This window comes from Pezoporus occidentalis, unplaced genomic scaffold, assembly GCF_034315485.1.
Source record: "Pezoporus occidentalis ecotype Australia unplaced genomic scaffold, CSIRO_AGI_Poc_V1 ctg82, whole genome shotgun sequence".
In the NCBI taxonomy this organism is placed as follows: Eukaryota; Metazoa; Chordata; class Aves; order Psittaciformes; family Psittacidae; genus Pezoporus; species Pezoporus occidentalis.
In genome coordinates, this window is record NW_026916181.1 from 2,492,108 (window position 1) to 2,513,998 (window position 21,891).

General features: G+C 39.0%; 2 protein-coding genes across 2 annotated transcripts in view; one reads left to right on the forward strand and one right to left on the reverse strand.

The window, feature by feature from the left end:
• LOC134156151 (5-beta-cholestane-3-alpha,7-alpha-diol 12-alpha-hydroxylase) overlaps window positions 1–21,891 on the reverse strand; it is a 540,007-nt gene that overhangs the window by 488,054 nt on the left and 30,062 nt on the right. The window lies entirely within an intron of this gene.
• The window catches only part of OBSCN (obscurin, cytoskeletal calmodulin and titin-interacting RhoGEF), a 181,290-nt gene that overhangs the window by 135,755 nt on the left and 23,644 nt on the right, over window positions 1–21,891 (forward strand). The window contains exons 92-97 of the mRNA XM_062603989.1: window positions 255–422; window positions 698–800; window positions 1,387–1,516; window positions 2,659–2,764; window positions 18,962–19,219; window positions 21,539–21,662. Of these exons, the coding sequence (XP_062459973.1) occupies window positions 255–422; window positions 698–800; window positions 1,387–1,516; window positions 2,659–2,764; window positions 18,962–19,219; window positions 21,539–21,662 (889 nt within the window). The remainder of the gene's footprint in view (window positions 1–254; window positions 423–697; window positions 801–1,386; window positions 1,517–2,658; window positions 2,765–18,961; window positions 19,220–21,538; window positions 21,663–21,891) is intronic.

Sequence of the window (21,891 nt, forward strand, 5' to 3'; positions counted from 1 at the left end):
ATGGCAGATACTTTGAGAGAATTTCAGTTTTAAATGAGGACTGATGAGGTCCCTCAGCAGTGCTTTGCCCAGAGGATGTTTTGTAGAGACCTGGACGAAGTTGAAGAGCTCATTCCTTAACTACCAACATCAGTGGCAATAAAGCAAGCTCTATGCTCTTGGACCTTTCAAGTTGAAAAGCTGGATGGAATTTCCAAGGAGAAAGCATAATCAATACCAAAGTGATTAAAAAAAAATTTCCCTTTGTCTTTAAGATGGAAAGCCTGTAGAGGTGGATCCCCATCACATTATAATAGAAGATCCTGACGGCTCCTGCACATTGATCTTGGACAACCTAACAGGCGTTGACTCAGGACAGTACATGTGCTTTGCTTCCAGTCCTGCTGGAAATGCCAGTACCTTAGGAAAGATCCTTGTTCAAGGTAAAGTTCAGCACAGATGCATTATTTTAAAGGGGTGTGCTATAAAATGCCTCAAGCATAAATAATAAGACGTTCCAGAAGTTCTATATAACATATACTGAATAATACTTAAAAATAATCATTTGATGTACAGGTGCCATCAATTATTCTTATGTCAAAAAGTTTGGTCTTTAGTGTCTTGTGTGCAGACATCATGAGAATTACCTGGTCAGGGACACATCCTTCATCTCTGGTCATATTTTCAGCTACTAGCTACTTTTATCTTTGCCTTGCAGTGCCACCACGGTTTGTGAACAAGGTTAGAAATGCTTATCTGATTGAGGGTGAAGATGCTCAGTTTACCTGTACCTTTGAAGGAGCACCTAGGCCTCAAATCAGGTCAGTACTTCAAGTCACACTAGAACAAATCCCATTTTCCCATCTTGCATGGTCAGGAGGGTCTCCTACCCTTTCTTTCAAGTTTTTGACCCTTTTTGCTTTGTGTCTTCCACCTTAATCCCAACCCAATGCTAGTTTTTCCCAATCCAAACATTCTTGAGATTCTTAACAATTTATTCTGGCAAACATCTGAAAAGAAGTGCCTACAGATAATCCCTGACATGAGACTGTATGAGATCTAACACGCTGACAACATTTTATCATTTCTTCATCCTCTCTGCTTTACACCTGGATTGATTTTATCAGCAATTAGTCTAGGGTGTTCAGACAAAAAGTTCAGTATATCTTCTCATGATTTGAAGCCCGTTTTCCTGCATTGACTTACAAGAAAAATCTCATAAACCTGTGCAGTTTAGTATCCATGTGCGATCTACCCACCCGCAGACCTATCTTCCAGGATCCAGAAGTCTGTCTAATGATTAACTCTTGAGTTGTTTGCCAACTGGTCTGATAGGCAGATTACTGAGGATACTTCTTGACACTGCATATTGTTTCTTGGCTTATACTCAGTGTTTTCAACATGCAGGTGGTACAAAGATGGTGTATTGTTGAAGGACACAAGTAAATACCAGACTTTCAGTGAACCACGGAGTGGAGTGGTAGTCCTGGTGGTCAAGAACCCTTCCAATGAAGACATGGGACACTATGAATGTGAGGTAAGTATGGAAAGATTTAAAGATCTGCTGTCTGACATGACATGGGTGGAATTAATTTTACTGGGAGAGTTTTGTTGCATGAGATTAGTGGCTGAGTAATTGCTGCTTCCTGTTGTATAGAAGTCAAAAGTCAAGTTCTCCTGAACCAGATCTGGACTGTGGACATCAAAAGCTTCATAATATTCTGATTTGAGAGTTTGGTGGTTCAAATTGTAATTGAGTGAGCTTGTTCTATACTTTAAATTCACATTCAGATCTCTAGAGGTACCTTTTACAAAGTCTGAGACCATTTTGGTGTGATCTTTTTTTTTCTGGACTGTCTTTAAATTAGTACAGATTCATGCTACTAAAAAAACCCATAAATAAAAATCATCCAAAGCCAAAAGAGAGAAATTAAGTATGAACAGAAGTATAAACCACTGAAATTCCTGTTTGTTTAGCAAACATACGTGGAAGCATCCAAGAAATTATAATAAATGTACTGTAAAATATTTTATAAAAAATAGCCATAGTCTATGCATTCATTGTAATAAAACAGGGGTCAGCAGGATTCCTTGTTTAGGAAATTAGCATGGGTCGCTGTCCATGGTAAATGGCTCAGCTCGCTGCGGCTTCACAGTTATTCCACAGAAATGTTTAGGACGTTTGATAGCATTTAAAAATTTCTACTAGAATTTTAGCAAAACCAGGTTATCTTACATGTGCCATTGGATAAGGTCCCATGGTCCAGGATGATCCCATTCCCTTGCCTGAGTAAGACTCAGTAGATTAATGGAAGACAAATAAAAAATTCCTCTTTAATGACCATCTAAATGGCATCCAGCAGCAATCTGTACCTGTTGGTAGAGACAGAGCTGCCTCAGGACCATGTTACAGGCCACAGAGCAAACTGCAAGTAACTGTAAGGTAGCTAATGTGCTGTAATTTCTCCTTGTGAATCGTTTCTGGTAAAGCATTATCATGAACTCCACTGAGCAGCAGTGCGTTCATTCAGACTCTAGCTTAGGTTTGGGGTCACATCTTCATCCATTTCTGCTGTCATGTAATTGTAATGAATTTATAATGTAGTATAGGAAGTTTTTATTATATAAAAAACACCCAAACATCCTGCATTTCATTTGGTACTGCATGATTCTCTTCAGCTGGTGAACAGATTAGGGTCTGCAAAAAGTGGGGCAGAACTTTATCATCACAGTGCTGCAGCCCTGACCCAGGAGAGGAGAGGAGACCAAGCCATTACTATAGAAGGTATGAACCTTGACCAGCTCTGTAAGTATGTCAGTGAATTACTCTAAAACCACCTCATTGAGGATCAAATATATTTGCCATCTTATCCATGTTAATTGTTGGTGTATACGTATCTGTATGTCTATCAAGATGTGCATGGGTATACTGCAGCTCAGCTCTATACCCATCACCATCTGTTGATTTGCAAACCTGGCAAATCAACATCATCATATAATGCTCATAAATGCACTATATGAAAAAGGAGGAGCAGGTATGAAGGGTATGTCACACCACAAACAGTGCAAATAAAATGTTTCTATTCCTGTTTGAACACTTGAAAATGCGTGTCAGCCTCGCAGAACATGAGTTATGTACTGCTGAGACAAAGCAGGGGCCAGTAAGTGAAGCTGCAGGCATATTGTGATCATTTCTGAAATACTACTGAAGACCATCTGGAATGACTGAGAAAGCAGAACTGACAGCAGTATGTCCAGAGCAATATTAGTTCATCCACTGAACCTAGGACTGTTAAGTCCTGTTCAGGTATTACACACCACATAGTTATAGTCTATTCCTTTTTTCTCTGTATGTTTCACCTGAATTGGTAGGGTGATATGAACATCCATCCAACAACGCATCTCTTTCTTCACACCTTTAGGATGCGACTGTCTAAAGTTACTTCCTTATCAAAGGGATTTCCACAAGCAGTGTTAGACATGCTTGCTATAAACCCATCAAAACCAAATTTAAATCAGTGGCTACAGCTGCATAAGGCACATTTGTTGGCATAGGAAATTGGTTCTTCGTACATCTTGGAAGTGTCCTTGGCTGGCTGAGGATGGGCCAGCCAGCACTGCCTCTCTCGAAAAGTTCCAGCAGCAGTTCAGGAGATAATACAGCCAAGGGACTATCTTATAACAGATAATAGATAGCTTACCATTTTGGAGGGTAAGAGAGAGGCCTAGGATAGGCAGAGGCTATTCTATGCCAGAAAAACTTGGTGCCAGACGTGGTTAGTGGAGACATGGCCAAAAAAGGCAGAGGTTTGAAAACAGCTGTAGAACCTTCTTTCTCATCTTCAGTATTTTTACATTGTCTTGTGATAACAACAGACCTTCAGGTGTGCTTTTGACAGTGGATAAGTGTTACTACCAACATTCAGTAAAAGCCACCAAATATAAAGGCACTCTGACTGAAGTCTGGAAAAGTATTCAGGGGAAATGGTGATCCACTCATATTTTAATTCATCATTTTCTGTGGGCCTTCTCTCCTGGCCCTGTCTGAGACATTAATGTTATATTATTGCATTAAGAGTATTCAGACACAATTAGGCTATCAGATTAGCATCCAGTTCTATGTACTCGCTTGTCATCCTCTTATACTTGCTTTCCTTTCAGTCCTTTCCCAGAGTACCATCAAATCATTCAGAAACACTAGAGGGAGAATGGTATTAGTATAGCAACACTATAATTGTTTCAGCAGATTAAACCTTGAAGTACTTAAATACTTTGTCCCTGCTATGCCATAAATAGACAAAATACATGTGGCATTCAGGATGCAGAGGAATGCAAATCACTGTTAGGGTGGCATATCTTGATGAAGTTCCCTTGTACCAAGGTGGAAGAGGTTATAAAATCAACAAGGACTGTAAAACAGTGTTAGGAGCATTGTTCAGCTCTTGGGGTTGCAAATGTGTATATGTTCAGCCCCAAATTACTCTTCTGCTATCATAAATTAAAAAAAAAAGTGAGCTTGTTTGAAGAAATATAATTGGAGTTTGCCTGGAAGCTTCAGAAATGTTATGAAATCATTTTTGTTCCATGATGTGCAGTTGCTTGAATGTGATAATAGGGAAGAAAATAGAGTTACCTCCAGGGAGGAACAGGGGGAAAGCTGTTTCAAGCCAATGGAGCAGAGAGCAGGCTTATCCATGGAGCAAGACGATTGTTCTGAGCAGAATCACACCAGGGATGCATTCAGCATAATGCACTTGGCCAAGGAGGGAATTCATTGCTTTCTTGAGAATCAGTAACCAACCTTGACTACCTATGGAAAAATCAGATTCATCTGACAAAGAACTGGAGGACGGATGGATCTCATGAAGGCTTTCTCTTTCCATCCTTACAAACCTTTCCATTTGTGAAAATGGGATTATTTGTAACTTCACCAAGAGGACAACATTACTGCTGTGGTGTAATTACAACAGGAAATTGATACTGTGTCTTTTTCCTAGTTCACCAATCTGGTGTGTCCAAGTTTTACCTGGTTTATCACTGGCTCTCTATTGTCAGTCTTCTGAAGCACCCAAGTGGCTCTACTTGCAACTATTTTAGTGTTTGTCATCCTGCCTTTCTGTACTCTTTATTATGCTGAACCAAACCTACTGTCACAATCTGGGGATACCATTAGTACAGTGGTTTTCGAGCCCTGACCTGCAGTTAGTGGTGGTCCACAGTCCAGCACCATGGGTCTCAAAACCAAACTGCTTGTCATTATGTTTGAATGGTTGGACTTGATGATCTTAAAGGTCTTTTCCAACCTAGCTGATTCTATGAAATTCACACTATGGAACTTGCAGATCCACTGGAAGGACCAAATCTGAAAAGGACGGAAATCACTGGACTAAGGGGTCTCCTTGTGAGCAGCTGCAGCCTGAGCTGCCAGCCTGAAATGCTGAGATCTGCCTTCAGCTATACTGTCGCTGCACTGAAGTCAATGGAGGGTTGCTTTAAAAATCCCTTTTTATGGACATTGGAAATATTTTAGATGTTTTTAAAAAATGTAACTGAAAGAAGATCTTCTTTGACTTGAAGTTGTCTTGACTGCTTTGCTCCTCGCTGCTTAACATACACATGGCAGATCTGGGCTGATGTGCTCTGGCATCCCTTTTTAACATGTTGCTGTTGTCATTCATTCATCCCAGGCTCACTAACTTGCTCATTTTTTTTTAAGAAAAATAAAGCCCAGTGTTTTTGAAAACTGTTGCATTTTCATTTGTTGGGCAGATCCAGGACATAGCATGAGACAGTCAACAGTAGAGCAAGAAGTCAGCTCCACAATGGGAGATAAGCAAAACTTACAAAGAAAAAGAGCACATGCAATTGCAGAAGAGAAGTCTCTTCATAGTTTTAGCTTAGATCTCATTCAGAGCTTTGGGCAACTTTAGTTGCCTTGTTTGGTGATATCCACATTTCAGGGAAAAGCTAAGCATTACAGAGCTCTCAAATATTTTGAGGCTTTCAAATGGAAGATTCTTTAAAACACAGAGGAACATTACATTTCTGTCCTTGAAGATCCCTGGCTAGGTTGATAATTAGGATATTTATCTTGTTTGTTTTTTTTTCTGTTGTCATCATCGGCTAGTCTTATTTTTGTGCTGGCCATTTGATTTTCAGTGCAAATTTAAGAGAGCACAATCTGCCATTAAAACCATCCCAGTGGCTGCAGGAGTGGAGCCTTTTATTTAGAGAGAGTGCAAACCACTTTCACACAAACCACTTTCACACAAATTGCAGATTTCATTCACACAATTTAGCAAACTGCATTCTGGCCATGACTTGCTCATCTTAAGATCAGCTTTAGCAATTCACATCAGATTTGTGCATCCCCTGTTGCAGATTAACCTCCAGAGCATAGCAGAAGATGGATGAAAGCAGAGCAGTGTTCCCATTGCTTATGCCAGCAGCATGTGCTGGGCAGGAAAAACAGGTTTATGCTTCTCCGAGTGGAGAAAGCAGACTTTAATTTTGTAATAAAGGCCATAAATCACCCTTCATCCTTCAGGGCTCCAAGAACTGACCTACCCTAAATGTTTAATCACTTGTAAGTGAATGATTTTATGTATTAACCAAAACGGAGTCAGGTCCTACAGAAGCACTGGCTGATCCTAATGCTTATAGCTTTTAACCTGCTTATCAGGGGCTCCTGCTTTGCAAAGCTGTTTTCCTAAAATGCTACCAAACAAGTTGAAATGATAAATCCAGTGTTAAAACAGATGCAGAATATTTTCCTATCAGGGGAAAAAAAAAAATAAAAAAGAAAAAGAAACCCAAATTCTCTCATCCTACTTTCATGTGGTTCTATCCTTCATATAGGATCGTTTAAATCCTCCCTCACACTTTGGATAGCACATATAAAATGTATCTGTCATGCACTAAATTGCAAGTCATCAGGACCCATTCACTATATGCCATTTATGGCTTTCTAATCCCATGCCAGCTGAACTTTTATATACTGAACCCCTTTGACATGTGCTACATATAGAAATATTTTGATCCATGTCATCTGGGAGGAGTTCAGAACATTGAGTAAACATTAAAGATGGTTGGGAGATTTAATTCAAAACATATTTCATTAAATACATATTTCACTCTCATCTAAATACAGTTGCTGTTAATATAATTGTACAAAACGCCTATGTTTATGTGCCTAATCAAATTCATTCTTATTTACATCAGAACTGATACTCTTGCTGCTTATGGATGAATCCTATGATATTATTTGATGATATTTTCTAAAAATGTCTCTATATTAAGAGTTTAAAAATTTAGTAAAAATTTCTAACCTGGGTGCATTAAATTGTTCAAGCACTCAGTTCATCTTCCATCATTGTATAATTATTATTGTACCATTTAAAATGGTTTTGAATTATTTAAAAAATGGTAAGGATATGTAAACACTTGTAATTGTGTTCAAGAATAAACATGCCCTTGACTTTGCCAGTAAGCTATAAACTCTAATTTCAAAAGAGACTTTGTTTAAAACCACCTAATTCTACAGTAATTCCTTTGACTCTATTAGAAATTATTCAAGATTTTTACATACATAAATGAGACAAGGCCCTGCAAAGAAAACGTATTGCTCTACATCAGATATTAACATCTACATTTGCACAAAATTAGTTTTCATTATGTTGGGATTTGTTGTTATGCCTAGCAACAGAAGAGAGCCCTTGGAAGTTAAGTGGAAAGAAAATTAGGTTAAATTATTCCATCTAATATTGTAAATGTGTTTTTAATTTTCAGTCAGTGCAGTTTTGGAGCACTGTTGAAAACATAAACACTAATCATGAGTTATTTAACAAATAATACAGATCCTACAAGTTCCCTGGGCAAGAAATGTTTGTGATTTTATAGATACATTTTTAAGTTGCCGTTCACTTACCAACTGAAAATTACCAAAGCTTATTTATTATAGAAAGATAGGCTGGAAGATTGAAAACCTAATGTTCAACAAATTACTTTAAGATTAAATTCAGGGGTATTTTTAAACTTCACCAGTTTATTAAATAAAAAGTGGGGCTTGCTGTTGTTTTTTCTAGATCTCAGATAGGTTCAGCAGTTTAGAGTGTGTTCAAAGCAGTGTGGTTTAAGCAGTGTCTCAATTTTATTTCAGCAGATAGGATGGGAACCTGTCAAAAATATCTATTAGCTCTTCAAATGGTATCTTTCTTATTTTTTTTTAAATGTTAATTTTAAGAACTATTTTAAAAAAATCATTAAATTATTACTTTTCTTATGATCTTGATATGCATCAACAGCTTCTAGTTTGCTATTGGGCAAGGGTCAGAAAAAACTGCAAATTATAGCAAAAAAGAGATGGAGTAGACATAGATATATTACAGGGCTCTCCTGGGCTTCCTAGTTGTTGGGTTTTTTTTATATTGATTTTCTGTACTGATGATAATGATTTTAGTTTTCATATTATCAGCTTGGATTTTGCATCTAGTCCACAAAAGCTTGGAAACTGTTCTGTGTTTGGGGAAACTGTTTTTCTAGTAAGTGAAATCACAGTTTAAAGTATTTCAGCTCTCCAGGATTATCCAAATTAATGCACTTCCAAGTTTCTCACACCATCACTACATTATTATAGAAAAAAATAGCTTTGACCTGTGAAACAAAAATGTCAGAATCTCATGGTACAATAAACAGACTTAGCAATATTGTTCTCCACAAAATACTTGATTTCAAAGCTAAAATCATTCACTGTTCAGAAAGGAGTTTTCATTCTTGGTCAGAAACACTAAGACGATGCTGGAAGTAACCACAGAAAGCATGGATGGGATGGTACAGTTGAGTTTTTTTTCACTCCAGTTTGTTTTGATTAACTGAGCAAAGTTAATTTAATCATTTCAGCTTTTGCCTTTCTTTAACCCCATGCTGTTCATACTGTTTTCTTTGTAGTCACTGAACAAGAGACTAAAGTGCCCAAGAAAACCATCATCATGTAAGTGCTAATTATTTTTTTTTTTTGTAACATTTGTGTTTTGCCTTGCTGCCTATGCATGATCCAATAACAAGCTTGTGTTTATTGGCCATGCAAGTGTGTTCATTCCCATCCCACCAGATCTCATGGTATTCTATGCTATGCAAAGTGACCACCTGAAAAAAATCTTGCTATCCCTTTTAAAACACAGCAGCACTGGTGTTAGATACAGTCTGGGTCAGGTTTTTTATGATAGTACACGTGGAAAAAGTACACAGAATGCTGATAAGAGTTGCACAAGACTTCAAGAAGTAGAGTCTGACTCTCAATGTTGAAAAAAACTAGCTTTGAGAAGTGGCTACTTGAAAAGCTGTACAAATTTAATAAGTATATCATAATATACACCAATTTCTTCTGGCTTTCTATTTTTAATTCTTGAGGAAAGCTTTTTATGATGAAGCAGAAGGAAGATATATATTTTTATCTCCTTCTGCCTCTGTATTTCTAATATGAAATTTTGCCCTGATAATGACTCCTTCTTCTTCTTGCATACTTTGAGCCTGGTTTATATTGGGTGGGTGCCTATAACACAGAAAGATTAATTTCAGCAAAGAGCAGTACTTTCTCAGCCATATGTAGACCAACAGCTGATCAGCCATTAAAATCTTTATGCATCTTCTTAAGTATCATAGACAAATACATAACAAAATTATTTCATGTACTGGAAAGGGGACATTGTCCTTCTGTGGCAGGCCTTCAGAGCACCTCTAAGCTATTCAAATCATGACCAAATGGTAGCGGGTGACTATAAACAGATATTTTGGGGCAATGCACTCCCTCAAGAGTTGTACTGTTGCTAAGATCAGTCCTTGACTTGGACACGATGCTAAAATTAACTCCTTTTGGATGGTGAAGAGGATGTGTAAAATGACAACTATAATGTGGTTAAGAGTTGCTTAACTTTTATCTAATTCTCTATTATGACTGTTTCTTATGATCCATACACTTAACCCATTTGGAGCCAGTGGCTTATAAGAAGACATATGGCCCTCTCCTAAGCAGACAGGAGAGGCAGGAAGGGGTTCTGCCTTTGCCCCTCTCCTTTCCACCTCATTTCAGTTAACAGTCATTAGACTTTTTTGACCTTGCAAAGACCAGAAAAGAAAGGTGTTTCTGTACTGTCTCCACTGTCTCAAGGATCAGGATTCAGATACCAGTGGGGTAGCTAAACAGAAAAATGTTTTTTGATGCAACATTCAGAAACATCCTGAGAAAGTCAAGGGATCGCTCAGAGTCAGACCATGTCTAAAGCTTAGTGAATCTCATCTATCTACATCCCTGTGCCTGTAAGTCACCTGGAGAGATACTTTTATTTTACATTTCTCCTGTCAGCTTCATGATTTCAAATAACAAGCAGCGACATTACAGTTGATGAAATAATATTAAACTAATATAAAATATCATCAATTAAGCTGATTTTTAAATTTCTGACCCATAAATACCACAGACTATTGCTTTGGACAGCTCAAGAAGTAATTCCTAAATTGAAGGCTGCAGTCTTAAAGGAGATTGGTATATTTATGAGTGGGATCTCAGAACAACACAAATTCCCCTCCTTCTGCTAGTGGATGTGGTCATGAACTTATTAGAATGGACCTCAGCTGGAATTAGCATAGTGGTGTGGTAGAGGTAAAGTTTGGGAATAACTCTCTAAGGGCACATCCCAGTTCTCCTTAATATGTAGTGAGCTGAGAAACAGAAGCAGCTTTGAAAACACTAGCAGAAAATAATGGATAATTTAGAGATGGGATTTAACAGTGTCTACATATGCAAATCCCAGACCCCAAAATGCACTGTAATTTTGCAATGTAGAGCAGTCAAGTGCAAGCACACATGGATTCATTCTTGTCTTTATCTAAAATGGTTTAACTTGTGTAATTCACAAAGGCACCATGGGCATAATGAAGGCTCTGCATATACATTAAAGCTCTGTAGAAAAATTGTAGAAAACTTGGGGGGAAGAATAAAGCAGTGGAAATGAGCAGTGGCAGAGAGAGTGCTCTGGACAAAATCTGACTGTAGGTGCTCCAGCCCTGAACTTCACTGCATCCTCAAAGGGAGAGAGTGATGATGTAAAGAAATCTGATCTCCACAGGAGAAGACAGTAATAGTGTCAAAAATTAGACCAACAGATAAGAAAGGCTACAATATATCTAAGAGGATTAGTCTTCCATGATGGCTAGACAAATGCAATAGGAGAAACAGGCTTTCCTTGCACAAGGACTCCAACCACCTTCTCTGTATCTCAGTGCAAAAGGCAGAGCAGAGGTAGCTGGTGACTTTCAGCTCTGTGTGCTGTGATAAGAGGCTGGTGAGGAGAAAGAGAGAAATGAAAAAGCTGTTCTCTTGATTCATAATCCCAGTCTAGGTCATTGTCTTTACACTTCAGCTAATCCTATTGCTTGAAGGTAGTGACAGAATCTCAACACGGAAACAAAATCAGCTTTGCCTGTTAGATTCACTGAACCAGCTACCTACGCTGTAGAGCTTACTTGCGCTTGCAAAGCAAACACTGTCTTTACCTTCAAGCTTTTCCATGTAAGAAATGCCACTGAAAAACCTGCAGGAAACACTGAATGTTAAACATGTAAATTAGAAAGACTGAAGTCTAAGCTGAGGTGTTCTTGTCCCCATATTTTAAAGCTATTTGATCCAACTTCATCTGTAGCACATTTAAAGTCAAAGTTTGTCCTGCCATGGGAGCAGAAGGTTGTTTTGACACAAGATGTGTGTACACGGATGCTGAGAAGCCCCAGCTGCTTTGAATATGTCAAAACATTTAAAGTGAGCTCAGCAGAAATATACTTAGAAATTATAATTGTGCATCCCAGGTTGGTTTGGTACTCCTATGTCAATTAGAGGTAATAGGTCAGGCTGTGCCTGCAATAATGATATTATGAAGATGAAAAATAAGTGTATTTGGGTATAGATGGCTTGTTTTTAGGAATGCCCTTTAAATATAACTGTTCTTCATGTGAAAATGCACATCTCTAGTCTCAAAAGTCTTTAACAAACAAATTAGAGATACATTGCGTTAATTAAAAAGACAAGATGCTGACCCTACTGTAATGAAGGCCATTTTGCCATTGAGTTTGATGAAATCAGGATTTTGACCAAGAATACTCAGGAAAAGATTAAATTCTTTGAGTGTTTAAAATCTTTAACTGAAACTGCTATATGGGTACAAAGTAGTGTAGTGGGTGGTAAGCAGAAGTCGCATGAAATATAGTAACACCCAGAAGAACATTTCTTAGATGGACATACTCATTGCGTGTTCATGCACTAAAGGAGGTTAACGTAGCTACAGTTCCTCTTGGGGTAAGGGCACTGATGTTTTCCCTGGATCAAAAAGTAAGTGGAGATGGGCATGTGTGTGTGATGCGTGTGTATCCCTTCCAAAATGACATGCTTCACCAAAAGCTATAGTGCTCACAAAACTAACCCCACTGTAGCGCCTTGACCAACAATAGCATGTGCTGATGGAGTGTGGCTCCCCAAAAAGTCTCATCTTCCTGCCAAATCCATTCCAACCCTTTCTGTCATCAGAGAGGAAACGATAACCACTGTGGTGAAGAGCCCAAGACAAAGGGGAAGGGTTTCTCCTGCACGTTCTTCTTCAGGTCATTCGCCTTCCCGCTCCCCAAGAGCGGAGCCAACTCCAGAGCCAGTCTATGTTTCAAAGATCAGGCAGCCTGTTCACAGATATGAACAGGAGGCAACACCAAAGTCTGCTGTCCCCATGCTTTTTGTCACAGAACCAGAGGACAGGCAAGGAGCAGCAGCAAGAGATTTCACTGAAGAGACCAAGGTAGAAGAGAAAAAGCCCAAATGGGTTGAAGTGGAAGAAATAATTGAATTCAAGGTGAAAAAATCACCAAAACCTGCAAGGAAAAGAGGCTCTTCCCCAGTAAAACAAGAAAAAGATGAATCAGGAGTGTTAACATTCACTTTTCCTAGCTCAAGGCCCAGGCATTCCCCAGAAGATGATCCAAACACAAACAATTCCAACAATAAATTGGTGGAGCAGTCAAAATCTTTGCCTAGTGACAGCCTTTCTGAAGCTGATATCCAGCCCTTGGTGTACGCAACTGAAGAGGAAGAACCTCAAGTCAGCAACGAGGACAGAAGCTTCCCTTGTGGGTCCGAACAACTGGGGAATAATTCATTTATAGATTATGGAACAGAAGGAAAGAGCTTCCCACAGGAAACAAGTGCTCACTGCAGGTCAGACGTCGCTTCCCCACTGCTTGCCTGTGGGGGTGAGCCTTTGATCTTCAGATTTAAGACAACTGCTGCAGACCAGCACGAACTTCTGTTCTCACTAGCAAGTCCAGAGGTTAAGGAAGAGGCAGATGAATTAGACATATCTTGGCCTGTTGAAGAGGAGGTACCTGAAGTAATACAAGATGTCCTTCCAGAAGAGGATAATGTCATTATAGTAGATGAACCAGACGAACTACAGGCAGATGACATTAGCACCCGGGACCGCAAAATCTTAACCCACAATGGAAAATTATTAACTTTGGAGGATCTTGAAGATTATGTTCCTGAAGAAGGTGAGACCTTCAGGTGTGATGACAAGAACCGTATGGCAGAGAAACCCTGCGAGATCTCCGTGCTCCAGACAGAGATTAATGAGCCAACAATTGGGAAGCCAGTGCTGCTGAATCTGGGGAGACCTCTGGTGTCCAAGCCCAGGCAAAGGTTTTTCAGCCAGTTGGAGGAGCACATTCCTGGGGGCATGTTCACATCAGCGTCTAGAGTAACCGGTGTGCAGTCTGTAGGCGCCTCAAACATCTCTTTCCATGTGAGTGATACCTGCATGTCAGTGGCGCCCGGAGTGCATGCAGCAACAGCAGCAGCTTCTCCTGGTCCCACCTTCACAGTGAAACCATCTTTCTGCACTGAAGTCCAACTCTCAGCAGACAATGGACAGTCAAGCTTTAAAACTGAAGTTTCCACAAGAACCCTCAGCTATGGGACTGTTGGCGAGCCTGTTACCTTGCACATCAGCACAGAAGACCTCTCCCAAAGCTGAGCAGATGCAAGCATAATTTTCAACACAGAAGAAAGCAGTGTTTTAGAAAAAAGTAATGATCAAAATTGTTGTAGGTGAGGGGAATTGATGGCAAAGATTACAAGGTAACATGTACAAGGGAATACCTTTGAGGGAAATATATTTAAATACGTCATGTTGAGCTTTTCTAGTCTTAAAGGGAACATGTCTGTCAGAACAGTTTGTAATTTTAAAAGTTTTGGTCAAGGTGAACATATATCATTCCATAGTGGAGCAGTGATGGTAGGTTTAGGGAAAGCCTGATTCTCCTGCCTATGACAGAAATATAAATGAATAAGTGTGGTTTTGTCCATGAACTAAGAAATCATTTCAAGTGCCAATTTGTACATTATTTTGTCAAGAAGGTGAAAGTATCTAAGCTTTTCGGCATCCTTCAGCAGCCCAGGATAGGAGGACTGTTTCCAGCTAAAACAATCTCCTGTCACTGTGTGTGCCCAAAGGACATGAAGCTTCACACTGTCTTGACTCTGCTATACATTTTTAACACCAATTAGCTCTAACAAATTTTATTCATAAACCTTTCAATGTACATAGTCAGGTTACATTATTTTAAGCTTCTGCCACAGAATGAAAAATACAGAAAATACTGCATTTACTCGGGATGCAAAGGGCTGCTCATACCTTTTGGTTGGATTCCTAATTTGACTAAAGTCAGTGGTGAAAGATCCACTGACTGAGGAAGCAAGGATTTTGTTGTTCTCTTCTACTTCAAGTAAAAACGAAAGTCTATCTTGTTTAAATGACTGCTATTTTCAAGTCCACTTCCCAGTTGCCTAAGATGCAGGTTTCATTATTCTGCATTCTAGTGTAGTGGATTTATAAGTCATATATCTTAAAATACCAATTTACTTAATGTGCAGCAAAAGATTAAAGTGCTGCACAGAATTACTTCTGCATCTGTAATCAAATGCTAACACAAAGAACCACAGAAGCGGTCTTTGTCAAAAACTATTAACAGAAGAATATTTGGTCTCCTGTACATGCCAGTGGTGAAATATTGCTGTTAACAGATTTAGGGATAATGTCTGCTGTACATGCTAAGAGGAATTCACTGCTGAGCTACAGCAAAGTAGCAGGAGCACAAAGACAGTTAAAAAAAAAAAAAAGATAAGATAAAAAAGAAAATAATTCTTTACTATAAATGCCTTGTTGAAAAATACATCTGTTCAAAATGTATTTGGTTGCTTGGAAGCACTGCCAGTTGCAATTGCATCGTATTACTGTAACCATGTAGGCTGACTCGTCTTGTAGAGGTGCTTCCTTCTGTTGAGTTTCTCTGGAGCTTTTCAGTGGGATCACTGGTTGAGGGGAAGGCTAAGATGCACTGAGCATGGCCCGTTCCTGTTGGCTTCACCAAAAATGGATGTTGCACAGACATTCAAGTTGTTCAGCCCTGGAAAGAAGCAAACTCATAGGCCCAAATATTGCTCCCAGTTGAAGTCAGCTGAAGAGTTTGTCATTGATCTCAGTAGGACCAAGCATTGGCCCTCTTTATCTGACAAAGATATGGGGTGAAAATTCCCAACACCTTGTCCCAGCTGAGTTGTGTATACTGTTGCAATAGAAGATGTTTTCATTTAGATGGTGTAGGGAAACCAGAAATGCTCAGGCACAGCTGAATTTCTAAATAGCATAAAGAGAAAGGATTGAGTGAGTTTCTGTCTTGGAAATGTATGCGTGATGTTGTCTCAGTGTTTCCCAGCTAGGTAATTCTGTGGAGCTTGTTACGGAGTCCTATGGGGAATATTCCCACTAACAGGGACTGAATTTACAAAAGGTGCTTGCAGAAAAGAATAAGTTGGGTTTTTTCTTTTCCTTCTGTGGCTGCACCTTGATAATGTGTTGACTAACATGAACATATTGCTTTCACAGCCTTTTACTTTCAATATCCAAATAAGATATTACATGTAATATCGTGTTCACTGCCCTCATGATAAAGGATGCTTTTTCGGTGATTACATATGGTGAAAGAAATCAAGCCTCTTTTATGTTACTCTCCTGTTTTTTTTATAACATCTCCTTGATTTATACTGTTTGTTTTATAATTAAGCAATATGATGGATATATATTAGTGCTTTTTTCGTATATTGCACTGTACATTGGAAAGTAACAGACATACAACAGGGAAATACTTTCAAAACTAAAATTATTTCTTTTATATTGGGCCTAATTCTGATCTCAGTTATTCCAGTATCAATCTAGAATAATTTCACAGACGGAAGTGGATTTCATTCAGATTTACAGATACTGCTGAGAAAGAATTTGCCCTATGATAGACTTCAAAAACATAGTATTAATCCAAAAGATAATAAAGTTGTGTAAAGGAATGTGGCGGTTTCCTCCTGCTGTGGTTGATGCTCAGGTTTCTCTAAAGAAGTTAAAAGGTTACAGTTCAGATGTTTGTAGAAGAAATAACTATAGTTTCATCCATTAGCTCAAAGCAATTAACATCTGTTTACATTTTCTGTTGAAATTTAATCAAAAGAGAATCAATTGAAAGGAATTTTTAAAATTTTATGCAGGACTGTTCAAAAAGTGAAAGGCTTATGAAAAGTTCATTACATATACTTTCAAAATGTTTTCCTAGAGGTTAAAAATTATGCTTGTAAGTGATTAAACTGTGTAGATAACTAATGAGACGTGTGGGGGTTTATTTCTTGTAGATGAAAACATGCAGCTGTATTAAAAATTTTAATACAGTTTTACTAAAATTCCTGCAGGTAAATGGGTATAGATAAAGTGGAAACTTCAGTTTGCTTGACATACAAAAGGAAAAACACATACAAAAAATCAAATATGCTGTTAGATGCTGAGTTTATGTCAATAAACATATTGCATCAGCTGTCACTGAATTCACTGGGTTTCTGTGTTCTTCTCTGTCCATGGCACTTGATAGTCCTCTCATCCTCTTCTCCCATTGACTTCAGCAAGATCTGGGTGGCAAACTAAAGAACATTAATGCAGTTGGGCTCTGGTTCCTTTTTTTATTAACTGCTTCAGAAGTGTTCACATGAAAGAGCCTGGTATTAGACATACTTTCAGATCCATGAGTCAATAATTTTTAACTATGCTCATCTTCTTGGGTCCTTCTTTGAGGCTGTATTGGAACTTCAAATATGTGTCAGTTGGGTTTTTAGAATTGGGAAACAGACTGTCCATCACAGGTGTGTCATTGCTGTGACATTATTTTGATGTACCTCAGCTAGTTTTAAAGTTCCTCAGGTCAGCAGCTTGACTCATAGTGTGCAACATCTCTAAAGAGGGAGGAAAACAGCATGGGCGAGGCCCGTGGTTATGTATAACCTGTATACGTATACCTGTGAATATATTTTCTCATTGAGAGATACCAAGAGTGTTTTATACCTTTCCAAACAGTTCACATGTTGGCAGCTGCCCAGCTGCATAGGACATATGCAGCAAGCATAGCAGGAACACTAGACAATGAAAGTAGTTATCTAGGAAAATATTTAAAGATCTTCTGCCCAGCCCAGTGCTGATGAACACTGATGGGCAGTCTCACTTGGGAAATCATGTGAGCAAAACTTGCTTTTTCCATCAACAAACCCAGAACCAAAATATTTCATAACTACTATGCTCACGGGGAGGACATCGAAAACAAAAATCAAGTGAGATATCTTCAAAGGGAGCTGATCCAAATGTACCTTCAACTTTATGTGCTAAATATATCATGGGAATTTACTTTCTTAAGGCTGGTATAGCAGCAGAATCAAAACAGCTACAAGACATGCTCCTGTGTGAACAACATTAAGTCAGAGCCATTTGTGTGCAAGTGCTCTTATTTCTTCTTGAACCACATGATGACTCCAGTTTGCACTCTTGTCAGGCAATCACATCATGATCATGATAAATTGTCTTAGTTTGACATGCATTTATCTGTCTTAATGGTCACTTGAGGGTTGTCCTAGATATTGTCTGACCCTTTGTAGTGCCTCTTGCAGAAGGCGTATTGGGCAGGATGAGATGAGCTCCTGAGTTCCTATGATCCTAGCCTAGCCTAGGTTCTTCTACCATTACTGACTGGGGATGAGACCATGGTATTTCTCTCCTGGGTGGCCATTATGAAAAGACATATGCTTGAAGATCCATCTTGATGTGTGGGAAGCTTTTGTCTTCTCTCTGCCTTCAAGATAGTGAGTTTCTTGAGGCAGGAGTTATATCTTTCTCTGTATCATGCTTCCTTATACAAAACTGCTGTGAGTTACTGTACAAACCAGGTGACTTTGCAACATGAGTCTAAAAGCATAGTCTGGTACTAATTTCAAAGTCCCAAGTACCTTCTAGTGCAAATCCCACCAAAAATATTCAGATACTGTAAAGTAGGAAAAATACATTAGAGCAAGGAGTAGCATTTCTCTCACATGTAGGCTCACAAAGCTGAATAGCCCTCCTTTCTTTGCTCTGCCCTTCTCCAAAGTCATTGATGAGGCTGGTATTTGCCAACTCCTTCTCCTTTCCTGTGAGAATAACATCCTCCTTGCACACGGGATATGTATCAGTGCAATGGGGCACCGCTGGGTTCATTTCATTGATCTTAATAAAGGTATTTTTGACAGAGCAGCCAACATAGTGTTGAAGAATGGAAGATGGATCCTTTGTTCTGCTGTCAGAGAGAGGGTGTGTGTATGTGTGTGTGCAGTGTCCTCAGCCTGGTGAGATATGTCTTTCTGAAGCGTGTTGTGCCAACCTTCTTATTTTAAGTCTTAGCTGTGTTCCCTCCTGCTGGACTAAGCATTTCTGCATCAGCTCTTTGCTCCAGGAAGGGAAAATGATACTTCTGCAAATATTTCCATTGGTTAGATGATACTGCTGTTTTCTTTTTACCCTAAAGAGAGAAAAGCTATTGTTCTTGTCTGTAGGAATGACTTCCCCACAGTCAGAGATGGAGACCTCTGTCCAGGCCTCACTTCAGCGTGCTGATAAGGAGATCAAGAAAGCTCTAAAGAAACTCGTGGACACAGCATCAATGCTGGTGACTCTTCCCCCAGGCATGCAAGAAGAAACTGGTGGCCTTGGCCTTCCTGGGTACATTCCTTCAGACCACTCAGAAACAGCAGCTCGGCCCTCTGGGGTAGTTCATGAAGCCAGCACCCAAACCCAAACTGCTGGAGGGCATGGTAGGTTTGGCATGAATCTGGAAAATGTCTCATGGGAATCAAGAGAAAGAAAAAAACAATAATGTTTTTTTTCCCCCTCATTTTTCTGTTTTGTTGTGTTTTGAGCAGTTGAAGATAAAGAGAGGACATTCAGACCCAAAGAAACATGGGAATGTGGGTTAGGGTTAGGTTGAACACGAGTTTGGGGCAGATCTTTCTGGAAACAGAAAACTGCATCTGAAGTAGAGTTTGGTTCATCACCTGACCAAAATGGAGGGATAGGGGATTTTTTTCCACATTTAGGCTTTTGACCCAGGGCTTGCTTCAAACTTTTTTTGGGAAAAATTTATAGAAGTCATTTGATTTTTTTATTTGGTAGGCATGGTAAAGGGGGTTGCTTTTCTTTTATTGTTTGCCATAAACAAGCTGGAAATGTGTTTAACACTCCTATATCAACTCTCAGACTTTATAGGATGTTGAGTGTATCAAGTTCACCAGCATGTTACTGGCTCTGGAGCCTTGGTAGACTCCTTATCAGTTTCTGTGTGACTAAAGCCATTATGTGTGACTGTGTCGCCAGAACAAGTCTTTGGTCTTGGCATTATTGACAAAAAAAAACCCAAAACTAAAACATGAATGAGCAGCAACCCTTCCAGTTTTCCTCCTTTTCTGCCATACCTACTTGTCTGAGCTGTCTCTGTGTCAAGTCAGAGTAACTGTCCTTCACCAGCGTTGACTTAAAATGACAATGTCAAGTAGCCTTCAGCCCTTAAATTCCAGATGCTGCTTTTAAAAAAAATATATATATATTTTCTTGTCTAAAACTTAACAAGCGTAGAAATAGATTTTGTGGAATCAGGAACAAAATAACAACATTAAAAAATATCAGAGCTTTAAAACCTTTTTTCCTTTCTAGTAGGAAATCATCTATGAAAATAATCCTCTTGTGAAACGGGGTGACTCAAAAATCATAATTAATATGTCTACTAGCAGATTATTTCCTTAGTCAAAACTACAGAGATAATATGACAATGAATGAAGTGGTTTTGCAGTCCTTTCATCCTTTCAGTTTTAGAGAAAACTGAACATATTATTAACATGGAGAATTATTTTAATAAGAAGGAGACTTGACAATTGTCCCTATCATCACATGCTTTGAATAAAAAGAAGGCAAATATTTTGATCATGCTGGCAATAGAAAAGCACAATCCCACCAACCTGGGATTTCTGACCCTGCCAGTAATGCCTTATATAACCATGTTTTCCATGATTTCTAGAAAACTGATACCCTTTTTTCCAAAACCAGACAGCTCCAAACATCCCTCAAGTGCCACTTAAAGAGGCCCTTCCTGCTGGGCACAAGACTCCTCTTGATTTAACCTTTTCTCCTCAGATGAAAAAAGAGATGATGCACTTTATCCTGTAGAGTAACTACAATGAACAATATTAAGACAATCAGGTACTTCTGGAATGGAAGAACAAACCAGGTTTTGAAGATATATCTGATAAAATAATTAATAATAAAAGAAGAACAATACCTGAACTACCATCAAGTTGCACCACCCTTTTGTTTTCTTGTTCCTATAAGCTCCAAATGCCAAACCTAGTTCTAGTGTAACTTAAGAGTTGTATGAGGGTATTTTCAAAGAACCCAGCAGAGGTGCACCAATGCTGACTTTCTAACATCTAACATCTTCCATATTAACAAACCTCCATCTTATCTCTGTATTAGTTGTATCCCCACCCAGGACCCGCCATGACCACATCAGTTTTACACTGATGTAACCCTACTCATTTCACTGATGCTGTCTGTGATTGCACCAATGAGTCAAGAACGCATCGTTTAACTGAAGCATTCATGTGTACGAAGCTAACATTGGACATCCCTGGAAGTATTTGAAAGATGTGTAGATGTGGTGCCTTTGGTAGTGGTGGGTTAATGGTTTGATTTGATGATCTTAAGGGCCTTTTCCAAACTAAATGATTCTATGATTTCATCATAGTCATAAGCTGGAACTCAAGTACCATTAAATTATCTCCTATAAAGGATGCATTGAGCTCATGCTATCCTTCCAGTCATCCCATTTGTTCTTGTCCCTACTGACTGCCTTTCTTATTTTTGTCTCTGTGTGTTTCCTTACAGAATATTTAGTTTTTCCCAGTCAGCAATGTGCCACTGTTGAGTCTCGCTGGTGTTATTCAAGCCCTTTGCTTAATGTGGTCAGCTGACCGATGTGGTTCTGACACAAGGCAGGCTAGAGATGGCTCCAAAGGTTTGCTCTGGGTTTCAGGTGTGCTGTCATAGATGATGTGTATAACTTGCCCTATTTCTGCTGCCAGACAAAGCACAAAGGCAGATTCCAGCTGAAGAACCAAGTGTGCCAAAGCCCACTCCCAGTCCTTCCAGTGAAAAGACAGCTGACGGTGAGGAAAGCACTCAGGAGCGCACTGTTCCTATTACCAGGTAAATACCCATCTCAATATACAGATTCCCAAATGTGGCAGGCTTTGTTGTAAGAAAAGCAAATCCTCTGTGGTGGAGGAAGCAAGTGGTGACTTGAACTGATTCTTGTAGGTTTATTATTTTTATTTTAGAGTTCACACATGCATTATGCAAGAAGGATAGAAAAGGTTGAAGAGAAAACAATTCCCCCAAAACACAATTATTTTGCATTAATTTTAAGTAAATAATT